Source organism: Callospermophilus lateralis, chromosome 19, assembly GCF_048772815.1.
Source record: "Callospermophilus lateralis isolate mCalLat2 chromosome 19, mCalLat2.hap1, whole genome shotgun sequence".
Lineage (NCBI taxonomy): Eukaryota > Metazoa > Chordata > Mammalia > Rodentia > Sciuridae > Callospermophilus > Callospermophilus lateralis.
Genome location: NC_135323.1, coordinates 37980766 through 38008626, shown reverse-complemented (window position 1 = coordinate 38008626; position 27861 = coordinate 37980766). Strand labels below are relative to the sequence as shown.

General features: G+C 56.5%; 2 protein-coding genes across 3 annotated transcripts in view; one reads left to right on the top strand and one right to left on the bottom strand.

Moving 5' to 3' along the window:
- The first annotated feature begins 1605 nt into the window (after positions 1-1605).
- Positions 1606-16436, top strand: Get4 (guided entry of tail-anchored proteins factor 4). Of its 2 annotated transcripts, none has more exons than XM_076839744.1 (9): positions 1606-1853; positions 7479-7557; positions 8183-8264; positions 9587-9736; positions 11995-12133; positions 13261-13401; positions 13497-13572; positions 13718-13790; positions 15279-16436. In XM_076839744.1, exons 1-9 carry the CDS (start codon positions 1702-1704, stop codon positions 15365-15367), a joined length of 981 nt encoding a protein of 326 aa, XP_076695859.1. In that variant the 5' UTR covers positions 1606-1701; the 3' UTR covers positions 15368-16436. The 2 variants fall into 2 exon arrangements, with proteins under 2 accessions (XP_076695859.1, XP_076695858.1); XM_076839743.1 differs by lacking the exon at positions 1606-1853 and adding an exon at positions 1970-6057.
- Positions 16437-18246: 1810 nt separating this feature from the next.
- Positions 18247-27861, bottom strand: part of Adap1 (ArfGAP with dual PH domains 1) — a 44201-nt gene continuing 34586 nt past the window's right edge. The window contains exons 5-11 of the mRNA XM_076839742.1: positions 24109-24221; positions 23268-23414; positions 20858-20941; positions 20424-20486; positions 19853-19924; positions 19453-19681; positions 18247-19304 (exon numbers count right to left, since the gene is read on the bottom strand). Coding sequence (XP_076695857.1) covers positions 19276-19304; positions 19453-19681; positions 19853-19924; positions 20424-20486; positions 20858-20941; positions 23268-23414; positions 24109-24221 — 737 coding nt within the window. The 3' untranslated portion in view covers positions 18247-19275. The remainder of the gene's footprint in view (positions 19305-19452; positions 19682-19852; positions 19925-20423; positions 20487-20857; positions 20942-23267; positions 23415-24108; positions 24222-27861) is intronic.

The window sequence follows — 27861 nt, the reverse complement described above, 5'->3', positions numbered from 1 at the left end:
TAGTTCTCACATTATACACACTGTCCTGAGGTAAGGACCCATTCCATTTAGTCCCATCCAGACCCAGTTGTCCCTGGTTCCATTTCCCCACACTGTGACTGCTTCTGGCTGATTGGTTACTGAGTGATTATTAGGAGTGTTGTCACATCACAGTGCTTGTGTTCAGGTGATCTTTAGGTAGTGGTGCCACATCACAACAAACCTGTATCACGGCTCCTTGCTTTCACCTTGCTGGCACTGCATCATCCCATATCCCCACAAGAAGGGTGAGGACAGCACAAGCAGACACATGAGAGTGAGCCCACATTCATGTACCTAACTCCCAGTGCATTACTGTAATTGAGCTCTTTTGTTAGTAATCTTTTACTGTGCCTAATTAAAAAAAAAATTAGTTATAAATGGACACAATGTATTTTCATGTATTTATTTTGTTATGTGATGCTGAGGATCGAACCCAGTGCCTCACACATGTGAGGCCAAGTGCTCTACCACTGAGCTACAGCCCCATCCATAGGAGAGTGTGTGAGAGTGAGTGAGTGAGTGTGTGTGTGTGTGTGTGTGTGTAAAAACAGTTATTGTGCTGGGCGCAGTGGCGAATGCCTGTAATCCCAGTGGCTGGGGAGGCTGATTGCAGGAGGATTGTGAGTTCAAAGCTAGCCTCAGCAAAAGCGAGGTACTAAGCAACTCAGTGAGACCCTGTCTCTAAAGAAAATACAAAATAGGGTTTGGGGATGTGGGTCAGTTGTCAAGTGCCCCTGAGTTCAATCCCCTATACCCACCTACCCCCTCAAAAGAAAGCACAGTTCTTGTATAGGGTTCTGCCTGCATTCCAGCACCCCCAAGTCTTGAGCCAGCCCCACAGTAAAAGGCTCATGTACAGCTAAAGGTCTGGTTGGACCCTTCACCACACAGCTTAACCCATGGCCAAACCACCCTATCCCATCTGCCTCTGCTCTAATCCATAGCTAGGCCATCCTGTCTCAGCTGTCACCCACTGTAATGCCTGGCCAGGGCACCCTGTCTGGCTGTATCACAAGGAATCGCCAGTCACCTCAGACAGACCCTTGCATCCCCTGTAGGGCATGTGTGAAGGCTGTTCATCTTGGTCCCCGAATAATAGATTTCCTAGCAGGAAAGCCCAAGACAACCTCTTGAATATTCCAAAAAGGTTTTAAATCACTGTCAACATGTTTGAAACGCCCCCTGCCCAGGACCGATGAAGGGAGATTGCTTGGCTCCACCACGGGAAGCTGGGATTGGACCTATCGCGCTGCAGAGGCCACCATCCGGCCAGTGACCATGCCGCGGTTCGCGCGCATTGTGTAGTGAGCAGCGCCCCGCCCCGACACGTGGCCACCCTGGGCACGTGGCAGAGGTCCTGACCCCACCCCGCTTGCGTAGCACCGCCTGCGGTCACGTGGCCACCCGCAGCCCCGCCCAGGACACATAGGACGAACCTAGGCCCCGCCTCGCGATCACGTGGTTGCCTACAGCTCCACCCAGGACGCGTAGCCCCGCCCTGCTCACGCGGCCGCCCGTAGGCTCCGCGGCCCCTCCTTAGTCACGTGTCGCCCGCAGCCGTCGACCCGCGCGGCTCCTCGCGGCCACCGTAGAGGGCGTCGGGCGGGCTCAGGGACGGAAGCCGAGAGGCGCCGCCGACCGCGCCTGCGACAGCGTCAGCCCTGCGCGGAACGCCGGCCCATGGCGGCGGCGGCAATGGCGGAGCAGGAAGGGGCCCGCAACGGCGCCCGAAACCGCGGCGGCGTCCAGCGCGTGGAGGGCAAGCTGCGCGCCAGCGTCGAGAAGGGCGACTACTACGAGGCGCACCAGATGTACCGGACCCTCTTCTTCAGGTGGGCGCGGGCGGCGGCTTGCCGCCGAGGCCCCGCCCCCGCCACCCATTGGCCGCCCCGCGGCGCCCCGCTCCTCGATTGGCCGGCTCAGCTGCCTTTCGCGACGGCTGGAGAGGGGGCGGCGGGCTCCGGGCTGCGCGGCGCGGCCTGCCCTATGCGGCCTCCTTTTCCTTTCCCTGGCCTTCGCTTCTCTTCTTCCTCTTCAGAGCCCTACGTTTTCCTTCCTGGGTTTCCCTGTCTGCTTCCCCCGTGTGGTTTACCCACCTCGGTCTCTGCCTTCCCCGGCTTTCTCCTTCCCGGTTTACTCTTTCCCTTCTCTGGCCTCCTCGGGTCTCCTCTTCCCCATCCTCCTCATTCCCTTTTCCTGTCCTCTTCCCCAACCTCCCCCTTCCCCTTTCTCGGTCTGTCTTTCTTGGGCCCAGCCTCTCTTTCCTGGCCTCCCCTTCAGAGCCTCCTTTTCCCTCCTTCCCATACCCTTTCCGTCCTCATTTTCCCCAGTCTCCTTCCCTTCCCAGCTTTCTCCTCCCCTTCCCCCAGCCTCTAGCCTGGCCCCGCACCCTGTCCTTGTCACCCTGTTCCTTTTCATAGATAGGTTCTGTCCTAGAGCTGTTTCTCTAGAGCGGGCCTCTCAGGCAGCCTTTTCTGCGGGCAATCACGGCCAGGATTGCCTCACAGAGAACAGAGGCCCTGCTGACCCGACGTGTGGTTAGGCCGGTGTTGTTGAGACAGTAACCACTTCCTGTTTTGGGGACTCCCAGTTGTACAGTCCTCTGCGATTGGACTGGTCATTAGGCCTGGGCATATTTGTTGATAGCCTTGGCCTGAGCCTGCCATGTGCTGTGGCTTTATTCCTAACTTTAGGGCAGGACTGCCCTGTCCAGTAGTGAAGGCTGTGAGTCTAGCCTTGACACTTCTTAGGCCTGCAATTTTCTTTTAATAGACTTTGCTTCTTAGAGCAGTTTTAGATTCATAGCAAAATTGAGTAGAAAGTGGTTTCTACTGCCCACCCGGCAGGCCAGTTACTCCTCCTGTTCTGTGGGCTGAACAAAGGTGCTGGGACAATGGTTCCTCAGCCTAGTGCCTTTTTTTGGTCCTGGGATCATCTTAAGGGCTCTCTGGGACCTTTCTCTTACATTTGGGTGCACTCAGTTTTGAACCACCCAGCAACTGAGTGGACACAGTGGGAGAGGACACTTGATCCAGGCCAAATGTGGGAGTCCTCCACCCTGAGCCTTGCCCTGTGCCCCAGGATAGAGCCCTGCCTCTGTGTCTGCCCACCAGCTTGCAGTCTGGGTGAGGCCCTGGCACCTTGTTTTCAAAGATTTTTCCATTTGTTTCTATTCTGTGTTGCCAAGATCAGAGGCCTGGAGTTTAGTTGATGACTCTAGGCTTAGGGAGAAATATTGGCCTCTCCTCTATGATCTAACATGGCCTGAAGGACAATCTCGTTCTGGAATTTTCTGGGTATTAAACCCTGACACATTATAAATACAGACCAGTCAGGTTGCATCTAGTTTTGTAATTGTGCTATGAATGTCTTGCTTTTTGAAATCTGTTGTTTGCTTTAGGAAGAGACTTGTTCTTCCCTTTAGTTTTACCATGGTAAATTCTTCCAAAATGAGACCTGCACGCTTGGTAGTCACAGGGGCAAGTTTAACAAAGTTGAGCTGTCACTTACTGCATTTCCAAAAGCTCTGAGTTGTCACAGCCCCTTTAATCTGACTGTTGAAGGATCAGCCAAAAGCAGCAGGTGCTAGCATTGACTGGGGCCTTCTACCCTGATGGTCAGTTCCAGCCACACATCTGTGCACACTCAGCACTTAGGATTCACCCTGACCTTTGGTTTTGGGGGGAATTTGTGTATGAATATTTGCCCAGTGACTAATTAGTAAAAATGGACCCATTTAAAGACCCATAAAAATGGGTCTTCTCAAAAATAGGCACTGCGTTCCTTGTTCTGAACCAGCCCTGCCTTGACTAGACATTTACTTAACTTAGTATTTATTCGATGAGCCTTTTGGTCCAGGGTATGTTTTGGTGACAAGGTGGTGACAGGTGAGCTCTGCGACCTTGCTGCCTCTGGGCTGCTCCTTCTGGGGCCAACCTGCTAGGAATGGTGAGGCAGTGCAGTGAGTGCCAAGCCCAGGGCCACCCTTCCTCTGGGGCCCAGGGAGTGTTACAGAGCCTCCCTGAGCCTTGGCCTCCCTGGGTCACTCCATTAACCCCACCCTGGAGGCCCAGGCTGGGAAGACTATGGGTATTTGGCTGTGGGAGAAGTCAGAATCCCCAAATCAGGGGCTGGGGTTGTGGCTCAGTGGTAGAGTGCTTGTCCCTCTACAACTGGAAAAAAAAAGCATCACAAAATTGTTTTTCAATGTCTATTTGTCAGTAAATGTCTGCATATTTACATTTAAGTATTTACAATACTTAATTGGATGAACTTTGACATTTGAACTGACCCAAGATGCTTCCAGGAGCAAACTGTCAGAAGTTTCTCATCTGCCTTTGTGAGGCCTTTCTCCACACTCCCACTCCCATCCCCTGGGGCAGCTCCCCTCTACTTAGACTCTGCATTTTCTGAATTCTATGGAAGTGGATTTATAGTACACACTGTTTTTTGTTTTTTTTTCTTGTGTGTTTGTATATATATGCACATCATTTTTTTAATTTACTCAGCATAATTGCTTTGAGACTGACCTGGGTTGTAAGTCTTTGGTATTGCTTTATGATATTCCTCTGTGGATGTCAACACACTGTTTTGATTCAGTTAGAGCCTTCATCAGGTGTGTGGATAGGGAAGGAATAGGCAGTCCAGCAGATGGTGTCTGTCCAGCAGATATTGGGTGGTTCACCTGGGCGCCTTGAAGCAGTTTCTTTCTAACTCAGTTTCATGTGGGGCTGTTGGGGGCAGCTCCCTGTGTCTCTTCAGACCTCTCTGCCTGATGAGAGGGGGAGTAAGTTTTGCAGGCCTCTTGGATTATCAGCACCTGCAAAGTCAGGAAATTGTGTCTTTGGGGACAGCTTTCCCAGAGTGCAGAGTGCGGCCTTCCTGGGTCTGGGATCTTCACTGCGGCCTCAGTGCTTGCAGATTTGCTTTCAGGTTGTGGTTGAGAGGCTGACCCGGAGGCCATGACCTTCAGTTGCATCCCACCTGTGTGGTTCCCGTCTCCCCTTGGCCTCAAGGAAAGTGGGCCGTCCTGCTGCCGTTTTCCCTGAGAGTTGTTTGGATTGCTAATTGTGGCCCGTAGCCCTCCTGTGTTGCCTCTTAAATCACATAAATGTTGAAAATGGAAATCCAGAGTGAATATCTGCACACACAACCTCATGCCGGAGGCAGCTGCACCCTGGCAGTTAGGGTGTTGGGCTTTGGGGCTTCTGGGCTGCCAGCAGGCCATGGCCGTGCTTCCTTCTTCTCTCCAGTGAGCATTTTTGGGGCTGGGCAAACCATGAGTTCCACCTGTATTTACTGATACCCACAGGTGTTTATCCCTAGTGTTGAATCCCTAGTGCTTGAATTTCTGTGTACTGCTTTTTTAAATAATAAGAGCAAAATGAAACAGTTCTTGCACAGCTCCGTTGGTCTTTGGATAAGATGCTGCTGTTCATTTTTGACTGACAGAACACACCAAGATGGACCAGCTTGGAGTGTTCACCAACAACGCCAAGTCCACCTCTAGCGGGGGGGTGGTGTTCTTGGCATTTGTGTGATGTCAAGCATTCTTTCTTTTTTTTTTTAATATTTATTTTTTAGCTATAGATGGACACAATATCTTTATTTTATTTTATTTTTATGTGGTGCTGAGGCTCGAACCTGGTGCCTCACGCATGGTAGGCGAGTGCTCTACCTCTGATCCACAACCCCAGCCCAAGACCCTCATTCTTAAGGTTGACTGAGACTTTGTTTTTTTTATCAGGTTTCCTTGACGTGGCAACAGGTGATTTCTGCGGGATGGGGGTGATGGTGGATGGTTCTGATCCTGTGCACACAGATCCCTGTTACCTGGTCACCTCTGTCCTCCATGAGCTCGCAGTGTCTTGCCTGGAAGGCAGGTGGCTGCAAGAGCCCAGGCTGCTGCAGGCCAGGCCAGGCCAGCCAAGGGATGCTGCTGTGGTCACCAGGAGCCCCAAGAGGCCGACAGACTCCTTATCTCAGGAACTTGGCTCATTTGCCTCTCAGGGAACTCTTCCTCTGCATTTCCAAGAGGTCATCTTTTGTTGGGCCTCAGAAGAGTCTAGAAGGCTGTAGACCAGTGTCTGCCATGTGGTTGATGGGGTTTCATGTCCCTGCAGATGGCAGTGCAAGGCTGCTGCTTTTGACCACAGAACATGTTTTCTGAAATGCTCTGCAGCTTTCCTGATCAAGGAAGGTCTGGGTGCTGGAAGGCTCATGGCTTCTCTGTGCTCAGGGAACACCTGGAAGGGTGACCACACTTGGGAGTAGCACTGACAAGACAGATATGTGTGACCGGTGGGCTGATTGAAGGCTTCCTTGTGGGGAGTAGGCTTTGCCTGCTGGCCCCACCCCAGCCCAGCAAGGTGGGGTCTCCTGCTGGGACCTGTCCCCTGAGGACTGTGGTGTGCTAGCTGGGGTTTGGCTATGGGCCTTTTTTCCTGTGGCTGATGGATAGCAGACTGTGCACTCCGACTCCTCTGTACTGGGGATGGTGAAGTCACACTCCCAGACAGGAGCACTGCTCGTCTCTCCTGTCTGAGGCCCTTCACTACTGCTTGAGGATCTTGTATAATTTGGATTGGTTTTGAACACAGGTTTATCCCAGAGGACTTGGGCTGAGAGGCAGTGTGCTGATGTGTCCTATTGTTTTCTGATGATAAGACACTGATGGCAGGGAAGTGAAATGTCCCAGCATCACCTGGCCGAGTGGCCACAAGAAGCCTTGTGCACTCCTCCTGTGGCAGGGGCTCAGGCTATCTGCGTCCCTCCACACCATCCAGTGTACAGACCCCTTCACCCTCTCTGATGACAGCATCATTCTGGCCACTCTGTCCTCTGTCCCCGTCCCTGCACAGTGAAGAAACCAGTTCTTTCCAAATTCCTGCACTGTGAGAGGGCATGTGCTCACAGCAGGGTGGGGACACCCACACCATGTGACACATGGGCGGCGGGATGCCACCAAGCAGGCTTTCAAGGACACTGGCCCATGACTGGATCTGAGTGGGGGCAGATGTTGGTGCAGTCACAGTTGTCATTGTCCCTGATAGGACCCTGTCCTGGAGCCCCACTGTCCCTCAGCTTTCAGATGAATGGCATCTGTCTCCCCTACTTTGTGGAGCCCCTGCACAGGCAGGCCTGCACTAGAAGATGGAGTCAGGCCCTGCCTCCACCCTCACCGGGTCCCTCTGCCAAAACTCCTAGCTGCTTGAAGGAGGGGCTGCTTTTTGCCTCCTGCTGGGGGGCCTGCTGTGCCCTTCTACTGGCAGCGTGTGCTGTTGGAGGAGAAGCAGCTGGGCCAGGGCACAGCTCCCTCTGGGGAGGGCCTGCCTGGTTTCCCTTCTCCATGGATGATTGGGCAAACCTCAGCATGAACGTCCACAGCCCACCAGTGAGCAAGCATCTGTAGGATTCACATCCTGGGCTCCCTGCTCACGCTTTCCTTCTCTTTGCAGATACATGTCCCAGAGCAAACACGCAGAGGCCCGAGAGCTCATGTACTCAGGAGCACTGCTCTTCTTCAGTCACGGCCAGGTAAGGGGTTTCGCCCCTTCCTGTGTGCTCTGCTCTTCGTGGGAGAGTTGAGGAGGGAATGGCCAAAAAAAGGCCTCAGGATGGCATCAGGACATCCTTGGCTCTGGCTGCAAGTGGAAGAGGGTCCTCTGCCCCTGGCTGCAGATGTTTTACACTCGGACCTGTTACTATGGGCCATTCGTGGCTGGGTGCAAACCTCTGGATTTGTGGGTGTTGGGGTGATACGCTGTACATGTAATTTTTAAAAATCATTTTAGTAGTAGATGGACACAATATCTTTATTTTATTTATTTATGTGTTTATTTTTTATGTGGTGCTGCGGATTGAACCCAGTGCTTTCATATGTGCTAGGCAAGCAGTCTACCACTGAGCTACAACCCTAGCCCTGCACATGTGATTTTGATCTAAACAGCTCTCTCCATTTTTTTATGTGCTTCTGAGCTGAGAGCTCTATGACTGGGCTGCATGGCTGAGTGGTCTGTTCCTGTTGGTGCTGGTGTGTTCACGACTGTAGCGTGTTCATGTCTGTAGGAAGAGCACCACCAACCAACCAGCCTTGTCTGTACTGCTCTGAATGACTCAGGTCTGTTTCTAACTTTGTGAGTCTTGTTCATTTGTTTTGTAGCAAAACAGTGCTGCAGACTTATCTATGTTAGTCTTGGAGTCCCTGGAGAAGGCAGAAGTGGAAGTGGCTGATGAACTGCTGGGTGAGGACCCCTCTTGCAGGCTGCCCCGCTGTTCTGATGTAGCCCCTCCCTAGGCACTTCATCTTCTTCAGTGACCACGTGTGGGTCTCTGGTGTTCTGGGGCTTATCTTGTTGTGGAGGTAGCTCCTGCCCAGTTGCAGTGGCCATGCCCACCCAGCTGGCCTGCTCCACATGCATGGGCACATAGCAGGACCGGTAGAGCATGATGAGGTCCTGACCCTGCTGGGACAGAGAGGTGGGTGCCCTGTGACCAGAGACTAGGCTTGTTGGCCTGTCCTATGGGTGAGCGTGCAGTTGGTAAAGCCCTTCTGGGACCTGCTGGAAAATGAGAGAGACCCCACTGCCTCTCCTGCTCACATGACTGGAGGAGGGGACACTGGACCCCTGTCTACTGCAAAAGCCCCTCCCTAGCTTGTTTCAGGGCTAGCTCTTCACCACAGCCTAGCATGACCCAGGTAGTAGGTCACAAAGATGAAAGGTACTTGTCCTTCCTTGTGGCATTCTGGGGCATGCAGCATTAGCAGACAAGGGTCAGTTGGAGTGGCTCTGGGTAGCCCTAGAACCCACAGGACACACATGGGGGACATCCACCAACTCATCAGTGGCCTCTTTGCTTTCTTTCAGGTTTTTTTTTTTTTTTTTTTAGTTGTTGATGGACCTTTCTTTTATTCATTTTTGGTGCTGAGAATCAAACCCCATGCCTCACACATGTGAGACAAGCACTCTACCACTGACCACAACCCCAGCCCTTCTTTGCTTTCTTTTGAAGTTATAAATAAGTTATTTTTTTGGTACCAAGGATTAAACCCAGGGACATTAACCACTGAACCACATCCCTAGCACCCCCCCCCCCCTTTTTTTTTTAATCTTAAGACAGTCTCATTAAGTTGCTTAGTGCCTTGCTAAATTGCTGAGGCTGGCCTCAAACTTGAAATCCTCCTTCCTCAGCCTCTTGAGTTGCTGGCATTATAGGCATGAGCCTCTGCATCCAGCTGGAGTTAAATAGTTTTTTTAAATTTGTTTTTGCAAGATGCCCAATACAAAGAACAGCATTATATTCTCTCTGTTTTTTGAGGGTTTTGTTTTTTTTAATTTGTTTTATTTTTGTCCTGGGGATTAAACCCAGGAGCATTCTGCCACTGTGCCATACCCCCAGTCCTTTGTATTTTTTATTTTGAGACAGGGTCTGGCTAAATTACCCATATTGGCCTCAAACTTGGAATCCTTCTGCCTCAGCCTCCCATATCACTGAATTACGGTTGTGGCCGCTGCCCAGTTCCCTCGTGTTCCTTGGGATGAGGATCTGTTTGTGTTGTTTTCAGAAAATCTGGCTAAAGTATTTAGTCTGATGGATCCAAATTCTCCGGAGCGAGTGGCTTTTGTGTCCAGAGCCCTGAAGTGGTCCAGTGGAGGGTCCGGGAAACTGGGCCATCCCCGGCTCCACCAGCTGCTGGCCCTCACGCTGTGGAAAGGTAGGCCTGGGGTCCTCCACCATCAAGGGGTAGGCAGCTCTGCAGCAAGGCTGGCCACTTGCCTCCCCTGGCTAGGCCAGTCGTTTCTGCCCTGTACTGAGCTGCCCAGTGGAGCTGCACTGCTCCGGGCAGCAGCAGGACACCAGGCCTGCTCTGCCATCTTTTCACGCTCTAATCTCCAGCCCCTATGAACACTCAGATCCTTGCTTAGACCGCCTGTCCCTCCCACTCTTCCTCCTGCAGCAGCCCTCCATGGCCTCGTTCTTTGGTTCTTTTCTCAACAGTTCTTTTTCTGATGAAGTGTTTGTGGCATTATTTGGCCCATAGGGTGGGATCATGGGTGTTTTCTTTCGGGCGGTCAGTGTCTGTGCTCCAAGTCTCTGCTCAGGTACTGAAAGAAGCCCTCAGTAAAGGTTTTCTGTGATCTGAATGACAAGTTTGCCAGATTATGACAGGCTTCCTCCTCGGTGGTGTTCCTGGGGACAACTGGTATCTAGGGCCCTGGTGTTTGGCTCTCTAGGCCTTGGCCTGTGACTGTCGACATATGGGAAGGCTACACTGGCCGGCAGTGGAGATGGCAGGGTACAGAGCAGCTCTTCTTCTGAAGCCCTGGGGATTCAGGGCCTCTTGGGAACAGCTGCAGTCTAGTGAGTGGCACAGTCATTGGATTAGTGGGTGTCAACCACCTGGGCTGCACTCTGCCCTTTCATCCACCAAGCAGATAAATCTGAGTGTTCACCATGGGCTAGGTCCTGGTAGCCCTGGCTGGAGGAGGCACCAGTGACCCCTGTGTGGCAGGGGGGAGCAGAGTCTAGAGACCCGCCTGAGAACAGCCAGTGTTGGTGACTTCCTCTGGTGGTGGGGTGAGGTGCTTATCCCTAGGTCATGGTGGCTCTGCAGTATACTCAGCACTTGCTGGGAACAGGACCAGCTCAGTGGGGCTGCTGTCCCCACAGTAAGCAGCATCACTATGTTAACAAGAATTGACTTCAGTGCTTGGGCTTCGGTATGCAGTAATCTTCTCATGTGGATGTCCAAATCCAAAAGGTCACCTTGGAAGATTGCTCGGGGGTCCAACAAGAGATGAGTGGAAACCTGACTCCTGATTCTGACTGCCATGAAGGCAGCTTGGGGGGACAGGGATCCAGTGTCAGTCCCTTTGAGGTGGGTGGGAGAGTGGCTCTTAGGATGGTACCAGGTCAGAGGTGGGAAGGGGGCTCTTATGAGTCAAGGTTAGTAAGCCCAGAGTGGAGTGGAAGGTAGTGTGAGCAGGTGTTAGAATTGGGTAACCCAACCGGTGTGGTGGGGCATGCCTGTAATCCCAGCAACTTGGGAGGCTGAAGCAGGAGGATCACAAATTCAAAGCCAGACTCAGCAATTTAGTGAGGCCCTAAGCAATTTAGTGAGATCCTGTCTCAAACAAATAAAAAGGGCTGGGGATGTGGCTCAGTGGTTGAGCACTCTTGGGTTCAATCCCTGGTACAAAAAAAGAAAAAAAAGAATTAGGTGACCCACAGGGTCCTTTGTGGTATCAGGGATCGATGGGAGAGAAGGGCTTCAATGTGCTATTTTGGAAGGGCTCAACTTTTAGGGTTTTGTTTTGTTTTGTTTTGTTTTTTTAAGGTTCTTACAGGTTTTTTTAAGTTGCTAGTTTGGTTTTGTTTTGTACTGGGGATTGAACCCAGGGGGCACTTAACCACTGATCCATATCCCCAGTCCTTTTTATTTATTTTGAGACAGGGTCTCATTAAGTTGCTGAGGCTGGCCTCGAACTTGGGATCCTCCTGCCTCAGCCTCCTGAGTCACTGGAATTACAGGTGTGCACCACTGCGCCCGTGTTAAGGTTCTTGAATATAAAAGAAAAGCAGTGTGTTGGCAGTCTTCACAGTGCCTGCCCAGAAGTATCCGTCAATCAGGCACCTTCAAGTAATCAGATGGATCAAATATTAGTCATTTTTATTGTCCCACCTCATGTGCATTTATGTTGCCGGGAGCAGCTTCACACAGCTTGGAGAAACAAGGTTTTGCTGGGGCAGCCTTCTGCTCTTCAGCTTTCTGCATTTGTTCTTGAGCACAAGGAAGTTGGGATGTTGTTGTGAGTAGCCCTGTTGTGGTCCGATGAGCCTTATCACTGGTGTTCACCTGGGTCGCTGTGCGTTGGGGTGTGCACGTGGAGCACATTTGGGGAGCAGGGAAGATGGAGTCTTCAGCAGTCTCTGTGACATGTCTGTCTCCCTTTTTTTCTTTCCGCTTTGCAGAACAAAACTACTGCGAGTCTCGGTATCACTTCCTGCACTCCACTGACGGCGAAGGCTGCGCTAACATGTTAGTGGAGTACTCCACCGCCCGGGGCTTCCGCAGTGAGGTGGACATGTTCGTGGCCCAGGCGGTGCTTCAGTAGGTATTCAGTATGGCTTTGTGGTGTCGGTACCCTGCTTCCAGAGGTGGCCTCAAGTGGGCCACAACATCCCCTGACTGTAACATGCCTAGAGGGAGTGTAGGGTTTGCAGGAGCTGACCACCAAGCTCACTTGTCACCTGTGACCATTGCGTATAGGAGTTGTCAAGGTGTCATAAACTTGGAGAAGCAGGAGCATGCTTTCAGGGACTGTCTTCACGGCTGTTTCCTTGAGTCTCGATCCCTTTAGTGCGTGGACAGGCTGCATCCTCCTCTGCCAGGAGGGCCTGTCATCTGCTCTGCCAGGCCTACCTATCCCATCGATGATCTTGAAAGTACTGAAACTTGTACTAGAACTGACAGAGCCTTCCAGCTGCTCATTGACACAGGACATGTCGGCTAGGAACTGTCCCTTCCAGACTCTCCCGGTGATCAAGTTCAACTGCATCTCCGCACAGGTGGCACAGAGGCCCACAGGTGCTTTAACGTCATCCACAGCTGCAGAGCCCTGCCATGCACTTGTCATTGTTGACATCTGTGACTTTAAAATGAGTCGTTTAGAATCTAAGATTCCCTGACCCAGCTTGGCGGGGCATGGCGCAGTGTCTTCTCAGGACTGGGCTTGACCCTGATTCACTGCCTCTGAGTTCTTTCTCCCTGACCTCTCGGGAGCTGCCTGAGGGATGTCCTTCTTGAGTGGAATCCAGGTGTGTCCAATACCCCATGAAGCATCAGACTGTGGGCCACTTGGGACCCAGGTGCCTGCACATGCTCTGATGCACAGGTGTAAAGAGGCCACGCTCCACTGGGTTCAGCAGATGTGGGCTCAGGTTCTGGCCCCATTTCTTAGCCTTTTGACCTTCAGCAGCTGAGTCTCCTTCCCAGGCTTAATATGCTTCCCGCATAAGTGTAAAAACCCATGGTGTTGGTGTACTTGAGGGACAGCACCAGGATACAGTCCTGCCTGACCCCTTGGCCACAGCTGTGGTGCCCTCTAGATCCTGCCAAGTTGTACCCTTGCTGGTATGGACCAAGGTAGCAGCGCAGGGGATGCACGCCCTCCTAAGCATCCATAGAAACCAGTCTTCCTGTAGTATTCCCACCCACCAGCATGTTCTCATTTCCAGGTTTCTCTGTTTGAAAAACAAGACTAGTGCACTGGTGGTCTTCACAACGTACACGCAGAAACACCCGTCCATCGAGGATGGGCCACCATTCGTCCAGCCCCTGCTCAATTTCATCTGGTTCCTGCTGTTGGCCCTGGAAGGGTGAGTCTGGCTGCCGTGTGCGCGGGCGGGGCCTGGGCGGGGCCGCACATGCTGCTCACTGGGCCACACATCTGGTTGTCTGGTTGTTGTTGTAGCGGCAAGCTGGCCGTGTTCACGGTGCTGTGTGAGCAGTATCAGCCGTCCCTCCGGAGGGACCCAATGTACAACGAGGTGAGGACTCTTCACTGTCAGGCTTGAGGCAGCTGCCGAGAGGAGGGAGCCTTAGTTTGTGGGTGGCCCCTGGGGACCCCGAGGGCTGGGGTGGCTCTGCCAGGCCTACAGGCTCAGTGACCCACTACTGCTCTACCTCTTGCAGTACCTCGACAGGATAGGCCAACTCTTCTTTGGCGTGCCGCCCAAGCAGACGTCCTCCTACGGAGGCTTGCTAGGTAAGCTCTGCTGGCCTGCAGTGGGCTCCTCGCCAGCCCCCTGCTGGCCCCCTTCTGAGTCCTTGGCATAATTCCACAATTGAGCTGTGAATGGCCATCTGCAGGGCACCCTCTCCAAGGGCTGCAGTGGAGGCCACCTCCTGACTTGCCACTGAAAGTCGGGCAGTCTGCACCCAGGCAGGCTGGACTTGTGAGTGTGCCTGTGGGGCGAGGCCCTGCAGTGCTCTGTCAGAGCGTGGCTTATAATCCTGATACTTGAAGTGTTTTAATTTTATTTGAAGAGTGAATCACATTTCACAGGGTTCAGAAGTACAGAGCGCCCGCGTCCCTCCGGCTCCGTGCCTGGTCTCCTGCCGGCAGGCAGCCCGGCCATTTCACTCCCGGCAGAGGCAGCTGTGCAGGTGCTGGGACACACACCTGCTGCCACTCACCTCGCAAGTGGCTGCAGGCCGCACCTCACATGTTCTACTTGCCAAAGCGCGCACCACATGATGGTTAGGCCCCATATGCACACAGCTGTGTTGGGCAGCATTCCTATGTGACTATGTGACCATGTGACCGTCACGCCACATGCGCTGGCCAGCACACGTGTGGCTCAGATGGAGACTGCCTAACTGCTCCAGGGCCAGGGCTTCTCGGGAGATGCCGCTTCACGTTCGTTCTCCCTCCATGACGGGCGTGCTTTTCTCCTTCCCCTTGGCTCTCGTCTGTCTGGAGTGGACTTCTGCCTTTCCCTCTGGCCTTCAGCTGTGTTTGTTGATCATGGCGCATGGGAGGCAGGGCCCTGCTGTCTGTGCTGGGCCCCTGTGGCATGGCACCACGTTGCCCATCGTGGCCTGGGCCAGGAGGTAGCATGTCACATGCACGTGTGTCAGCTTGGGAGCACAGTATGGTTCCCTGTCCCTCAGGCTGTTTCTGCTGCACTCTTGGCTCTCCACACTGTCCCCAGCCACGCAGTCAGTGTGTGGTCCTGCCGAGGCGGAGCTGGAGGTGCAAGGAGCCTGCCTTAGGCTGTGGTTCACTGAGGACTGCGGAACCTCTGGTTTGCACTTTGCCCCTCATGGGGTTGAGGGGACTTCTCAGACTGAGTTTGCAGTTAGATGTGGCACCTGTTGGTAGTGATGGCATGTGCAGGTGACCGAGAGTAGCCTTTGAGGCTCTGCTTTGTTTCTGGGGTGCAGTGTGTGGCCACTGTGCAGCTTTCTCCTGGCTGAACAGTCTGCCCGTGACGTCGCTGGTGAACTGCTGTTCCCCGTTGGTGGATGCTTCGGGTTTCCCATCACAGTTCACACGCAGGCCTGAGCACTGTCACTGCACATCAGTACTGCGTCCTTGGGGAACCCTCATGGGGTTCCTGGGCACAGGCTCACCAGGTTCTGCTTGTCCCCCATGGCATGCTGGAGGCCTAGCACAGCCAAAGGCTTCTGGGGGCAGGGCCAGCAGCTGCATGAACCCATGCCGCTGTTGCCACACTGTCTCTCCTTCCAGGGAACTTGCTGAGCAGCCTCATGGGCTCCTCGGAGCAGGAGGAGGGGGAGGAAAGCCAGGATGACAGCAGCCCCATCGAGCTGGACTGAGCTGCCGGCCTGCATGGAGACACCCACGGTCGGCACCACCGGACAGTTTCAGGAGCCAGGCCCAGAATGTGGCTCCTCACACCCAGCAGGCTTCTGGTCTGTGGTTGGCGGGGCTGCCTGTGTGGCGTCTGTCCCTATTTATGTAAGGTGGCTGAGGGCTGCACAGTCCGCCTGATGCTGCGTGGCCAGGACTTGAGACTGAGGCCCAGGCTTCTGCGGGCGGCCGTGTCCCTTCAGCTCAATCACAATAAAGCGCAGGCCTTGCTGCGGCGTCCCTCTGCCATCCTTGTCTGTGGTTCCTTGGGGAGGGCTGCGGGATGACAGGCAGCCTATCGTCAGTGACTAGACCGATTGCGCCCAGCATCCCCGCTCCAGGCATCCAGCACAGCCTGTGGCATGCAGAGGAGGCAGTGGCCACCAAGTCGGGGACTGAGCCAGCCTCCTGAGGTCCTGTAAACGTGCGCGGGTTTCTCGTTTATCTTTTATTGTTTTGAACACGGGGTCGTTTTGCAATCATGGTGTACTTGCCCCTCACAGATGGGACGGGTGAGCTGTGGGGTCATCCTTGGGCTCCTTGCAGCTTGGGCAGCAGCTGGCCAGACCAATGCTTGCATGGTCCTTGGCCGTGGCTGTGGCCCCGGTGGTGCCCTGACATGGCCAGCAAAGCTCCTCTGTGCAAGTCCCGAGCCACAGCCCTGCTGCTCTCGCAGGCACCGCGCTGCCTCTCCAGAAACGCCCTTTTAAAGAGGGGCGCTGAGAACTTTCCATGTCCTTCGTGATGCAGTATTTATTTTTACTGGGTGATGGATTTCTTTGACCTAACGTTTCAGGTTTTAACCAAATAAGCAGTCCAGGAATGAGCAAATCTGTCCTTTATCACTTATAATATTTCACATGTTACCAGTATAATTATAAAGGGAAACACTTTATTTTTTCACGATTAAGAGTTGTAGATTAATACACAGCAATCCTGCATGGGAAGAAGGGAGATGTACGTTATTTACTGTAAAAATGGAATTTAAAGGAAGGCTTGTCAAATGTTGAGTATAAATAAATCCTTTATACTGGGCTTCGCAGCGCTGGTCCTTTCTGAATGAGCTCTGGGGGCCGGTCATGGGGCTTGCTGTGGGGTCTCGGCGTCCAGCCCCCCACCTGCTGGTGTAGGGCCTTGGTTGGGGTGGGGTGGGTCCACTGTGGCCCTTTGCTGCTCCTGGCCCTCCCCTGCCTTGGGTTGTCCAGAGCCTTTGTGGCTCTTGGTGTCTGAGCCAGGCCTCCTGTGAGCCCCCACCCCCAGTGGGGGGGTGGCGTTTGCCGTCCGAGCGCCTGCCTGGGTTAGTCCAGGGCCTGTGTGCAGAAGTGGCCAGGAAAGTGTCAGAATCCAAAGGCTCCGACTGTAGATGTAAACGTGTGGTTTTATGAAGTCACGCGCACCAGGTGTGGGCCCCACAGCTTCAGTGAGCAGGCCCCTTGGTGGCAGGGAAGTGGACTGTGCTGTTCCACTGGAGCCCATTGCTACAGGTACCAGGAGGGAAACACCAGGGGTTGTCAGTGGGGGCAATCCTGAGGGAGTCCCAGAGGACGGGAAGGAAGTCACAAGATTGGCATGTGATTGACGATTTGGAAACAGTTTGAGCACAATTTAGATTTTGTTTTAGGTGAATGCAGAGAAAGCAACTTCAGGTGGGGATGCCCGAGGTGTGCACCTGTACACACCTTTGCTATGCCACCCACCTTCCGTGGGCCTCCTTCACACAGACCTCGGGACCGAACAAAGTAGTGTGCTGTGCTTACTATGGCATTTGCTGTATGCCCGTGACACTCTGGCCTGGGATATGGCACCATTTCTACAGCCCTTGGTTAGATTTAGCTGTGCTGGGCAGGGCACCCAGTCCCCAGGCAGCTCTGACCCCACCAAGGGACAGCCTGTGGAGCCAGTGACTGTCCTTCCATTGCTATAGATTTCCTACTGTGTTTGGAAAACTTTCCTCACCAACTGTAAAGTTGTTCTGTGATTTCTCATAAAAATGTGCAGGTTTTCTTGGTAGAACACACGCCACACGTGCACACAGCACAGACACCCACAGGCGCATACTCATGAGCTGCCGTGAACCTGGACACATGGCAGACACAGCATGTGTACGTGCCCATAGTGGAACAAGGTCCAGATCCCCCAGGAGGGCTGGCCAGGGCTGGCCCTACAGTGGTGCCACCCAGGACCAATGCTGTGGTCTCAGGGCCCAGTCTTCACCTCTGGGAACCCAGGTGTCTGTAGAAGCTGCAGCTCCGCAGAGCAGTGAGCAGTGACTCTTGTGGTGGGATGAGGGAGGGAGGGGACTCCAGGCAGAGTGGCTCCTGCCTCCCCAAGGCCTCAGTTTCCTCATTTAGAAGTGGGAGAAGGTTGGGGGAGCCCAGGCTGGTTGCAGGGTGGCCCAGGCCAGGGTAGACCTTACCAGAGGTACCCGCAGACAAGTTGGAGGGGGGCTGGGCCCTGGAGGACCTGCTGGGAATGGGCACCTCGGGGCCTCCGCTGCAGGCCCAGACCTAGCCTGGGGCAGCTGTGGGAGCAGAGGTGTTCAGGAAGGGGCCCCTGGGAAGACACAGAGACTGGGCCTCAGTAAGCCCAGGGTGGGCCACCAGCCTTTTCTGGATGTGCCAGCTCAGACCATCTGAACCTGGCCTGGGGGCTGGGGTCAAACAGGCTGACGCCCACGGGCCTGTTACAGGGAGTCGTCCATCTGCACCGATGGAGGGCAGGTGTTCCCAGCTCAGCCCCCTCTCACCCCAGCCTTCAACACATAGATGGGACCACACCAGAGCCACACTTTATTCCAGGATGTGACACAGGGCAGCAGGGTGCCCGGCCTTAGGAACCCTCCCCCATCTCCTCCAGGGCATGACTCTGCTAGGAAGGGCTGGAGTCACCCAGGTCACCCCTGGATGCATCTACCACCAAAGAGCTCCACCAAGCCCGTCCAGCTGGCCAGGACCTGCCCTGCAGGGGTCCCATGGAAAGAGAGCCCAGCTGTCCTGGACGGCCAGAGTGCAGCACGGAAGGAGACGAGGTGAGAAATAAATATGAGGTGGCTTTAACTGCTGGCCAGCCAGCAGCAAGCAGGGCCCCAGGGGCAGAGGGGTACAGGGTCACCCCTGCCTCTGGGGGCCTCTTGGTGGCACCAGCCATCGTCCTCAAAGGTCAGGGCCGGTGGGCATGGATCACTGGTCAAGGCTGAGCACCAAGCTGGGCACAGATGCCCATGAGCAGATGGTGTGGCTAGGTCCCCTCATGGCACCTGGCAGCCCCTGGTGAACCCCTCCGGCCTCCTGCCCGAAGCCAGGGCCCCAGCTGGCAGGGCCAGGATCCGCACACACCATTCTCCTGGGAAACTGCCCCTGAGGACAAGGGCCACATGTTCTCTGCTGGCCCCAGACCCATGGCTGACACACAGCAGATACCCAATAAATACTTGTCACAATGGGGGAAGGGAGGGGGGCATGCGGCAGGTCCGAGAGTCCCCAGTGACCCAGCCAGCCCACTGCTACTACTGCTGCCCACAGCCACCCAGCACAGGTCCACTTCAGAGGCCTAGAAGTCCCTTCAGGTTGGGCAGGTATCCAGGAGTTCATGGGGGCTGCTCCTGAGCTGGGAGACCCTGCAGGGCCATCAGGAGAGGCGTCCAGGGGCAGGGAGAGGAGCAGGTCAGCCGGTGTGGTCAGCAGCAGCAGCATGGCTGGGCTGGGACAGGCAGATGGGCCTTTGATGAGGTTCAAGTGCCTCCTAGTGGTTAAAGCTCAGACTCCACCCAGCTGAGCCCAGGGCTGCCCCGGAGAAGGCCTTCCCGTCCAGCTGAGTCCTTGGCCAACACGTCCCGAGTCCAGTGTCCTCAGGCCTCTGGATGGACCATCTCTCGCTAGGGTTTATGCTTGAAGTGGGCTTCCACTGGAGATGGGACAGACAGCCTGGTCAAGCTGGTCAGCTCAGCCTAAGCCTTCCCCGCACGACCCACCTGGGGGGTTCCGTCCAGCCAGAGGCCATCCCACAGTGTGGACACAGGGCCTGGGGCCTCACCTCAGCGGCCAGCCCTCACCTGCATACTCCTGGGGTAGCATGGGCCTGTCCACCACCTTCTGGAAGGCCTCCACCCACTCCCTCCGGTCCAACTCCGTCTCGCAGGTGAATAAGAACTTGCGGTCAGGTGTGACAATGGTGATGCCATGTGGCCAGTGGTGGCCCTGGGTGGACGGTGGGAGTCCCTCCAGCACTGTGTAGCCACTCTCCTTGCTGCCAATGAAGACCTCTCCTCGGGCAAAGGCGTCCTACAGCGGGGACCAAGCTGGAGCTGGCCACCCTCCCTGCCCCAAGCCCCACCATATCCAGAACTGGGTGAGGCTGAGGCCGGGACCCTGGGAGCCACCCCCATCAACACCCCCCGGCCATACTGGGAAGCAGCCGGTTCTGTGGGTGGCTGCCAGCTGGACCCTCCTTACCAGGGGATCTTTGAAGTACATGAGCCTCCGGTCATCCATGGTGAACCAGCGCTTCCGGAAGCCCTCTGTTTGCTGTCAGTCAGGGAGGACTGGTGACCAGCTGGCCAGCCCCACCAGGCCCCTGCCCTGGCTGGCCACAGTTCACACCAGGGGGCTGGGGCCATTCACTGTCCACTCATACATGTGTCCAGCTGGGCCCTGTTCTGCCCACCGACCAGAGACATGAAGTCCTCTTTCCCTGGCCCCCCTACCTACATGTCCCCACCGAGAATTCGTCCCACCTCGGGGGCCACCAGAGTCCTCCATCAGGAAATGGCATGAAGGGACCTGGGGCCAGAAGGCCGAGGTTGACCCAGAGCTCCAGCACCCAAAGCCCAGGGTGGTCCTGGGTTGGCTGGAACTCCCACCCAGCAAAGGGCCAAGGGACCGACCTGTGCCTAATAGCACTCGGGAGGTACCTGGCAGGTCCTGCCTCACTGTGCCCTGTGCCAGGTCCCTGCCCACCCAGGCAACAGAGAGAAGCAGCTGACCTTGGAGTGTGCCCAGCAACACCACCCGCCTGCAGACCCACCTTGGGCCCCGTCTTCTCCATGTAGCCTTCCTTCAGGTAGTTTCTGGAGAGCTTCGGCACCAGCTGGGGCAGAAACGGGTGGGTCAGGCACCCAGGCTGGCCCCACAGAAGCCTGGCCCAGCCTCCAGGCCAGGGACCCCACCACACACCTGGGGTGAGGTCGCCCCTGCTCCCCCCGTCTCTCCTTCCTCTCCTCCTCCCCTACACCTTCGGTCCACTCTGAGCTAAAATTCCCCAGGGAGCTGTGGTCACTTTGGGGCTGGCCTTAAACCAGTCTGCAGGAGGACCTTTTTGGGGGCCCGTGCAAGCCTTTGGTCAGTCCTGTGACCCACCCTGGGGCCCAAAGCCATCCCAGACTAGGGGGCATGAGGGCTGAGATGTCCACCGCTAGGTGTCCCCCAACCCTGGGAGGTGACCATGGGACAGCCACTCACGTCTGCATCGCTGGCCCCTGGAAAGGCCACCTGCAGGTAGTGGAAGCGGGCAGCTCGCAGTGCATTGAACCAGTCCACGATCTCCTAGGGGCCAAAGGCTGTGTGAGCTGTAGCCCAGGGGCCTCCCCATGGCCACCAGACGCACCCTGCCCTCTTCTGGGGCTGACGCAGGCTCCTGGCAGCCTCACTGGGGGATGGGCTGTGTCCCCACTGGGGCCACCATCCCCACAGGGGTCTCGTGCCCACCTGTCGGCTGCTCCCCAGGTGCAGGGCTCCCACCCCAACACCCCCACCACTCCTCTCCCAAGCCCTCCACCTCCTGCATCCCGGGTCCTGCAAGGCCACCACCAAGCCAGTGTGGGGGCCACCTGCACTACATCAGCCCCGCCCCTAAGGCTCCGCCCCCACCTGCCCCACCTCAACCCTCAGGCCCTGCCCATCACCCAACCCCCTCTTGACGGGCCACATACTGCCCGTGACCCTCACCCCAGGGTTGCAATGGCTCACACTGACCCTGACATCAGATCAGTCCTGCCCATTCCCAAGTCCTGGCCACCTCAGTTCTCAAGGCATTGCCCTTCAGGAGCCCCCAGGGTCACAGGCCTGGCCTGCCCCGAAGCCTCCGCTCCGCACTGCCTGGCTGATGGCAAACCAGGTCCTGCCGCCTTCCCACAGTTCTCCCACTGCACGCCTTGGAAGGGCCCGGGACGGCACCTCCGCAAGGCCAAGTGCCCTCCTCTCCGTACCTCCCCTGGCCTTGCAGCTCAAGTACGTCCCCCTCCTCCTGCCCCGGGGCCTTCACACGCCACTCTCTCCCGAAGCTCTGCCCTCCACCTTGGCTCTCAGCCTGGCACAGCTGGGATTCTGGCCCTATCAGCCCCACGGATGGTGCTCGAGGGCAGGGCAGGCCAACGAGTCCTCTCTGCCCCCAACACAGGACCCAGCACAGAGCAGACACCACAGCTGTCCCTGGAGGGTGGGACACGAGGGTCCCAAAAGAGACTCACTGAGAAAAAAAAGTCTCTCTTGTCCCCGGGCCACAGCCCCAGAGGACAGTGAAGTCAGAGACCCCTGGGTAAAGTGGACATCCACTCTGCCCCTGAGCCAGGCTCCCTCCCACCACCTGCTGAGGACACAAACGTTGGAGACGAACATTCCAAGAGCCCAAGGGGTGATCGATTTGAGAGAAGTGAGCCCCTCACAAAGAGCTGGAAGACAAATCGGAGAAATTCTCCAGGCAATTAAAGAAGAAAAATGAAAGAGAGAGCGAGTCTCGGAGCACAAACCTCTGGATGACAGGGTCTTGGGAAAAGAACGGACGGAGAAAATTATTCAAGGAAATGCTCCCTAGCCTCCTGGACAGGAGTCGCTGGATTGAAAGGGCCAGCACAACTGAGGGGACAGGCCCAGGAGGAGGCGTGTCACCAGAAACCATGAAAAGCTCGGGATGATGTTGGACAGAAAAGTCAGCATGCGGGCCTTCAGAATGAGGAAGGATCCTAGAACCGTCCAGCCAGCCAGGCTGCAGGCAGGGCAAGGCAGGGCTCCCCGTGTGCGGGATGTGGCACTTTTCTCAGGAAGCTACATAAGGGTGTGTTCCACCAAAACGAGGGTGTAAGCCACAGTGAACTGGGGCCCAGGCTGCAGAACCATGAGGATGCCTGGTGCCTCAACACCAGTCCCAGGCAACCGCCAGTCTCAGGCCACCTCGGGAAGCCCGGCTGTTTCCCCGGGGAGACAAGACAGTGCGCAGGAGGGAAGAGCCATGGAGGCAGGCCCCCAGGCGCAGGTTCGATGGCATTTTCAAGTTGTCAGGATGGTGTGGGCAGACTGCAGGAGAATCAGGAGGGGGATTTGCAGGCCACAGGGGAGCCCTCCTCAGCAGGAGTCCCCAGAAGGTACAGAAAGTGGCAGATCAGGCCAAAGGATCTGCCAGAGACCTGGGAAGGTGGCCACCTGGGGAGAGGCACCTCCAGCCTGCGGAACACTCACGATGCGCACTCGGGTGAAAATGGAAGTGAAAACCAGAATAAGAGAGAGTCTGGGTTCACCTCTGAGGTCTTGCAGTCTGGCCCAGGGACCAAAGGACAGACTCTAGGGAGCTCTGCTGGTGCAGCCCTGCCACACCCCTCCAGAGATGCGGGTGGGACAGCCATGGGGGTGGGATGGGGGTGGCACTGCCTTCCCCCTGCAGGGCCAGTGGGAGCTCAGGAGACCTGACCGAGCCAGAGCCGTCCCTGCTCTCCCACAAGGGCCCAGGCCAGGCTCCCCACTGTGCACGAGGGTGGGTGACGGATGCTGCTGGGTGAGCTGCAGACCCTTGCAGGGGACAGGAGCATCCCTGCTGAGACAGTAAGGGCCCCCTCGGTGACCCATGCCCAGCCCCCACCCCCCAGCCCACATGCCCCACCTTCCCATCCTCATGATAGATAAAGATGTTGCGGGTGCTGTTGTCCTTCAGGTAGGTGACCTGCAGGCCATGGGGGTGGCCAATCTTGGCCGGCTGGAAGGTGGCATTCAGGTGCTCAATCTTCATGACAGCCTTGGGCTCCTTGGCCTGCAGAATGAGACTGGTCTGAGCATCAGGCAAGGGCCATTGTCTAAGCTCAGCTAGAAGGAAGGAGAGGGTGGGCTGTATATGGATGCAGGTGGCATATCTCTGTGCTGTGTGACCTTGGGCAAGTTATTTAACCTCTCTGAGCCTTGCCTCCTGGTCTGTAAATCAAAGGTGATAGTATCTCCCTCCCTGGACATAAGGACTAAATGTCACTCTGCAGGGGGCACTCAGTGTCACACCCCTTCCCTTTACCTTCCCCTGTCATCTGGATTGTCCCCTGAGAGCTACTGGTTGAACCCCAGTTCCTTCCTCCCTTTATACTGTGGCCTGCAGCCATGACAGTGCCCATGGTAGGGGCGGCCAGGCAGTGGGCAGGGAGCTGTGCCCTCCCCACACCTGGGCCCCAAGCCCTGTCCTCTCCCAGGCAGCATCCTCAGAGGCCATTGGGGGGGTGTCCCATAGGGGTGAGTCCTTGGGCTGTATCCTCAGGGTCTGTCCCTTGGAACTGGCCTCGTGGGGGGTGGCCTCGTGGCCATGGGGGTGGCCCTTTCACGGGAGTGTACCGGTCATGGTTCCTGGGAACTGCATGAGGGAGGCCGAGCTCCTGTCCAGGGGTCGGAATTCAGCCACTGCGGGCCCCCGAGGGCCACCTCCTCAGAGACAGGCGCCCCACCCCGGCCCGCACCCCGCTCACGTCATTCCTGTTGAAATACTTCAGGGCCCCCTCACGCTCCGTCAGCACGAACTTCCGGCTTAGAAACTGCCCGTTGTCCCGGCCGCGCTTCCAGAGAAAGCCCTCGCGGTACCCTGGGGTGAAGAGGAGACACAGGGTCACAGTGAACCAGGCCCTGAGCAGACGGATCCCAGCCTGAGGAGGGGACGAGTGACTGGGCCTTTAGCCAGCTGTCCTTGTATGTACCTGTCCCCAGGGGCCCTCCACCTCCCTGACCTTGGCTGACTGCAAGACACCACAGGTGCTGGGGCTCAGGCCCCCTCCCTGTCCCCACCAGGACGTAGGCTGCCACCTGCTGCCCTTTGGGAGGCACAGCTTGCATCGGGGAAGGAGGGCCAGCACCCGGTCCCACCTCATCGCACGGGTGCACACCCACCGGGCCACCCATGCCCATGGTGGTGGCCCCAGTGTCCACTGGTCTCCCCACACCTAGGTGACAGAAGGATCTGCAGAGGTGGCTGAGGACCATGGGATGGGAGGTGTCCTGGGAGGTCAGGGGGACGTGGTCACCACAAGGAGGCAAGGCAGGAAGACCAGCCGGAAGAGGTGGGGAGATGCCAAGCAAGGCCTGGGCCACACAGAGCCCCCGACAGCACACCACACACTTGCTCGAGCCCTGGAGAGTCACCTTGGAGTTCTGACACCAGGTGTCACAAGAATGCGCGTGGGTGGTTTTTGGTAATGACTCACCCAACTCCAAAGCATCTGTTCCCCTCCCTACACCATTAGGCTTCACTTTACCATCATTCCCACCCCCCCACCTACCCACCCATCCTGTTCCACCCATCCACACGCCAACCCACCCACTCACCCACCCATCCATCCACCCATCTCATTCATTTACCCACTCATCCATCTTCCCACCACCCTCCAACCCTTCCACCCACCCATCCACCCACCCACCCATCCTGTCCCACTCATCCATGCACCAACCCACCTACCCATCCACCCACCCATCCACCCATCTCATCTATCCATCCCACTCACCTACCCACTCATTCATCTTCCCATCCCACCCTCCAACCCATCCATCCACCCATCCATGTGCCAATCTACCTACCCACCCACCCACTCATCCCTCCACCCATCTCATCTATCCATCCCATTCATCTACCCACTCATCCATCTTCCCACCCCACCCTCCAACCCATCCATGCACCCATCCCACCCATCTCCCCACCCACCCATCCACCTATCCACCATCCACTTATCCACCATCCACCTACCCACCCATCCACCCATCCACCCACCCACCCATCCACCTATCCACCATCCACCTACCCACCATCCACCTACCCACCCATCCACCCACCCACCCATCCACCCATCCACCCATCCACCATCCACCTACCCACCATCCACCTACCCACCCATCCACCCACCCACCCATCCACCCATCCACCATCCACCTACCCACCATCCACCTACCCACCCATCCACCCACCCACCCATCCACCTATCCACCATCCACCTACCCACCATCCACCTACCCACCCATCCACCCACCCACCCATCCACCCACCCACCATCCCCCTATCCACCATCCACCCATCCCCCCACCCACCCATCCACCTACCCACCATCCACCTACCCACCCATCCACCTACCCACCATCCACCTACCCACCCATCCACCCACCCACCCATCCACCTATCCACCATCCACCCATCCCCCCACCCACCCATCCACCCATCCACCATCCACCTACCCACCCATCCACCTACCCACCCATCCACCCACCCACCCATCCACCTATCCACCATCCACCTACCCACCATCCACCTACCCACCCATCCACCCACCCACCCATCCACCTATCCACCATCCACCTACCCACCATCCACCTACCCACCCATCCACCCACCCACCCATCCACCTATCCACCATCCACCTACCCACCATCCACCTACCCACCCATCCACCCACCCACCCATCCACCTATCCACCATCCACCTACCCACCATCCACCCAGCCCACTCATCTGTTTACCCATCCGTTCATCCCCCTATCCATTTTCCCATCCATCCATCCATCCATCCCTCTGGAACTTCATGGAATCAGGTGGCCTGCCACTTCCCCTCCCTGGGATGTTCTCTGGAGCTGCCCCTGAGCTGCCATATGCAATAGGATTCCTTTGTGAGTTGCCCATGGTCCCACATGTCCCATGTGCTGATGGACATCTGGGTTGCTTCCACTTTGGGGCTGTCCTGGGCCCTACTGTGCAGTAGGGACATGTCCTCCCACCCAGTGGATACAGCTTTGTGCTTCTCAGGGTCTTCCTTGGGCAGACACGGCAGGCTTGCTGGGTTTCAGAGCAGCTCTCTTTCGAGAACAGGGTCCTGCTGCCCCCAGGGTCTGGAAGCTCCATGAAGCGTCACCGGAGGGGCTCAAGGGGAACATGACCTGGATGCAGGGAAGGGCTGGCAGCACCACTGTGGGAGGGCAGCCCCTGCGCGTGCTCATCACCATCCAGCAGCCGTGGAGCCACACCCTGACGGCTGGGATGCCTCACGGTTCAGACACCGCTCAACCCGACCACCAAGTCCCCCATCACGTCCCCTCAGCTGCTGGGCAGCCTCATTCCCAACAACAGAGACAAAGGGCTATTTTCTCTGCTCCCTGAGACATGGGGCCATAAAAGGCAGAAGCCTGTGTCAGGAGGGGGCGGTCAGCTCTGTCTCCGGACAGTGCCAGGCATGGCCCACTGCCGCCCCTACAACTTCAGGGGCCCCGTGAGAATCTCTGAAGCCTGTGGAGATGCTGACCTGCCCTTGCCCCCCGACTGTGTCCCCAGTGCCCAAGCAGGACATGCTCAGAACATGCCTGGCCAACTGAGCGGGCACCAAGCCAGGCAGGCTGTAGGGCCACTTGGTCCTCTTAAGCATCAGGTCCAGTCTCTCTGCCCCAGCTGCTGAGCAGGACTCCAAAGAGTGCTGGATAGTGCCTTCGCAAGCAGGCCAGAGTAAGGATGTTGGCAGCAAAGTGTCCCCCAGCCTCGTGGCCCAGCCCCTGGCAGGCACTTCACACCCCCACCTCACTTAGGCCCAGAACTTCCCAGGTACTTGCTGGCCCCAGCCCACCAGCCGCCTTTCTGCTTGCCATACCGGCAGTGCCCAGCAGGTGGCAGCAGTGCCTCAGGAGCCCGCAGGCCACGGGGCAGGGCAAGCTCTGGACTCCTGCTGACCAGCTGCCCCCAACAGCTGCTGCTGCTGCCAAGGGCTGGGCACCGAGGCGGTTCTGTGGATGCTCGTAGTCCAGCACACATCCGAGGCCACAGGGCCAGGGACGCACTTGGAGCCCATGTGGCGAGACAGCAGGAGGCCTCATCTAGACATGAGGGTGTTTCAGATGGGTGCTGGCCAGGGTCCCTGCACCCAAGTCCAAACCTCCAGAGCCTCTGCTTCCTTCTCAGGAACAGGGTCAGCCCAGGGATGAAAAGTGTCCAGGCTCTGTCCTGACCCCGAGCAACCTGGTTAGAGGACCTGCCCACCCTAGACTGGGCCCTTGGCCAGCGATACAGCCAGCAGGGCCTGCACCTCTGCTGCTCGGGCCCTTGTTCCATGCTCTCGGCCCCCCCACTCCGGGCCACCTGCACAACTGTCCTCCTGCCCACACTTAAGGCTGGTGGACCCAGCAACCAACTTCTCTGGAAGTTGCAGTCCCAAGGCACAGGCTGTCAACTTGCTCAGCACTAATTGAATACCTACTGCATGC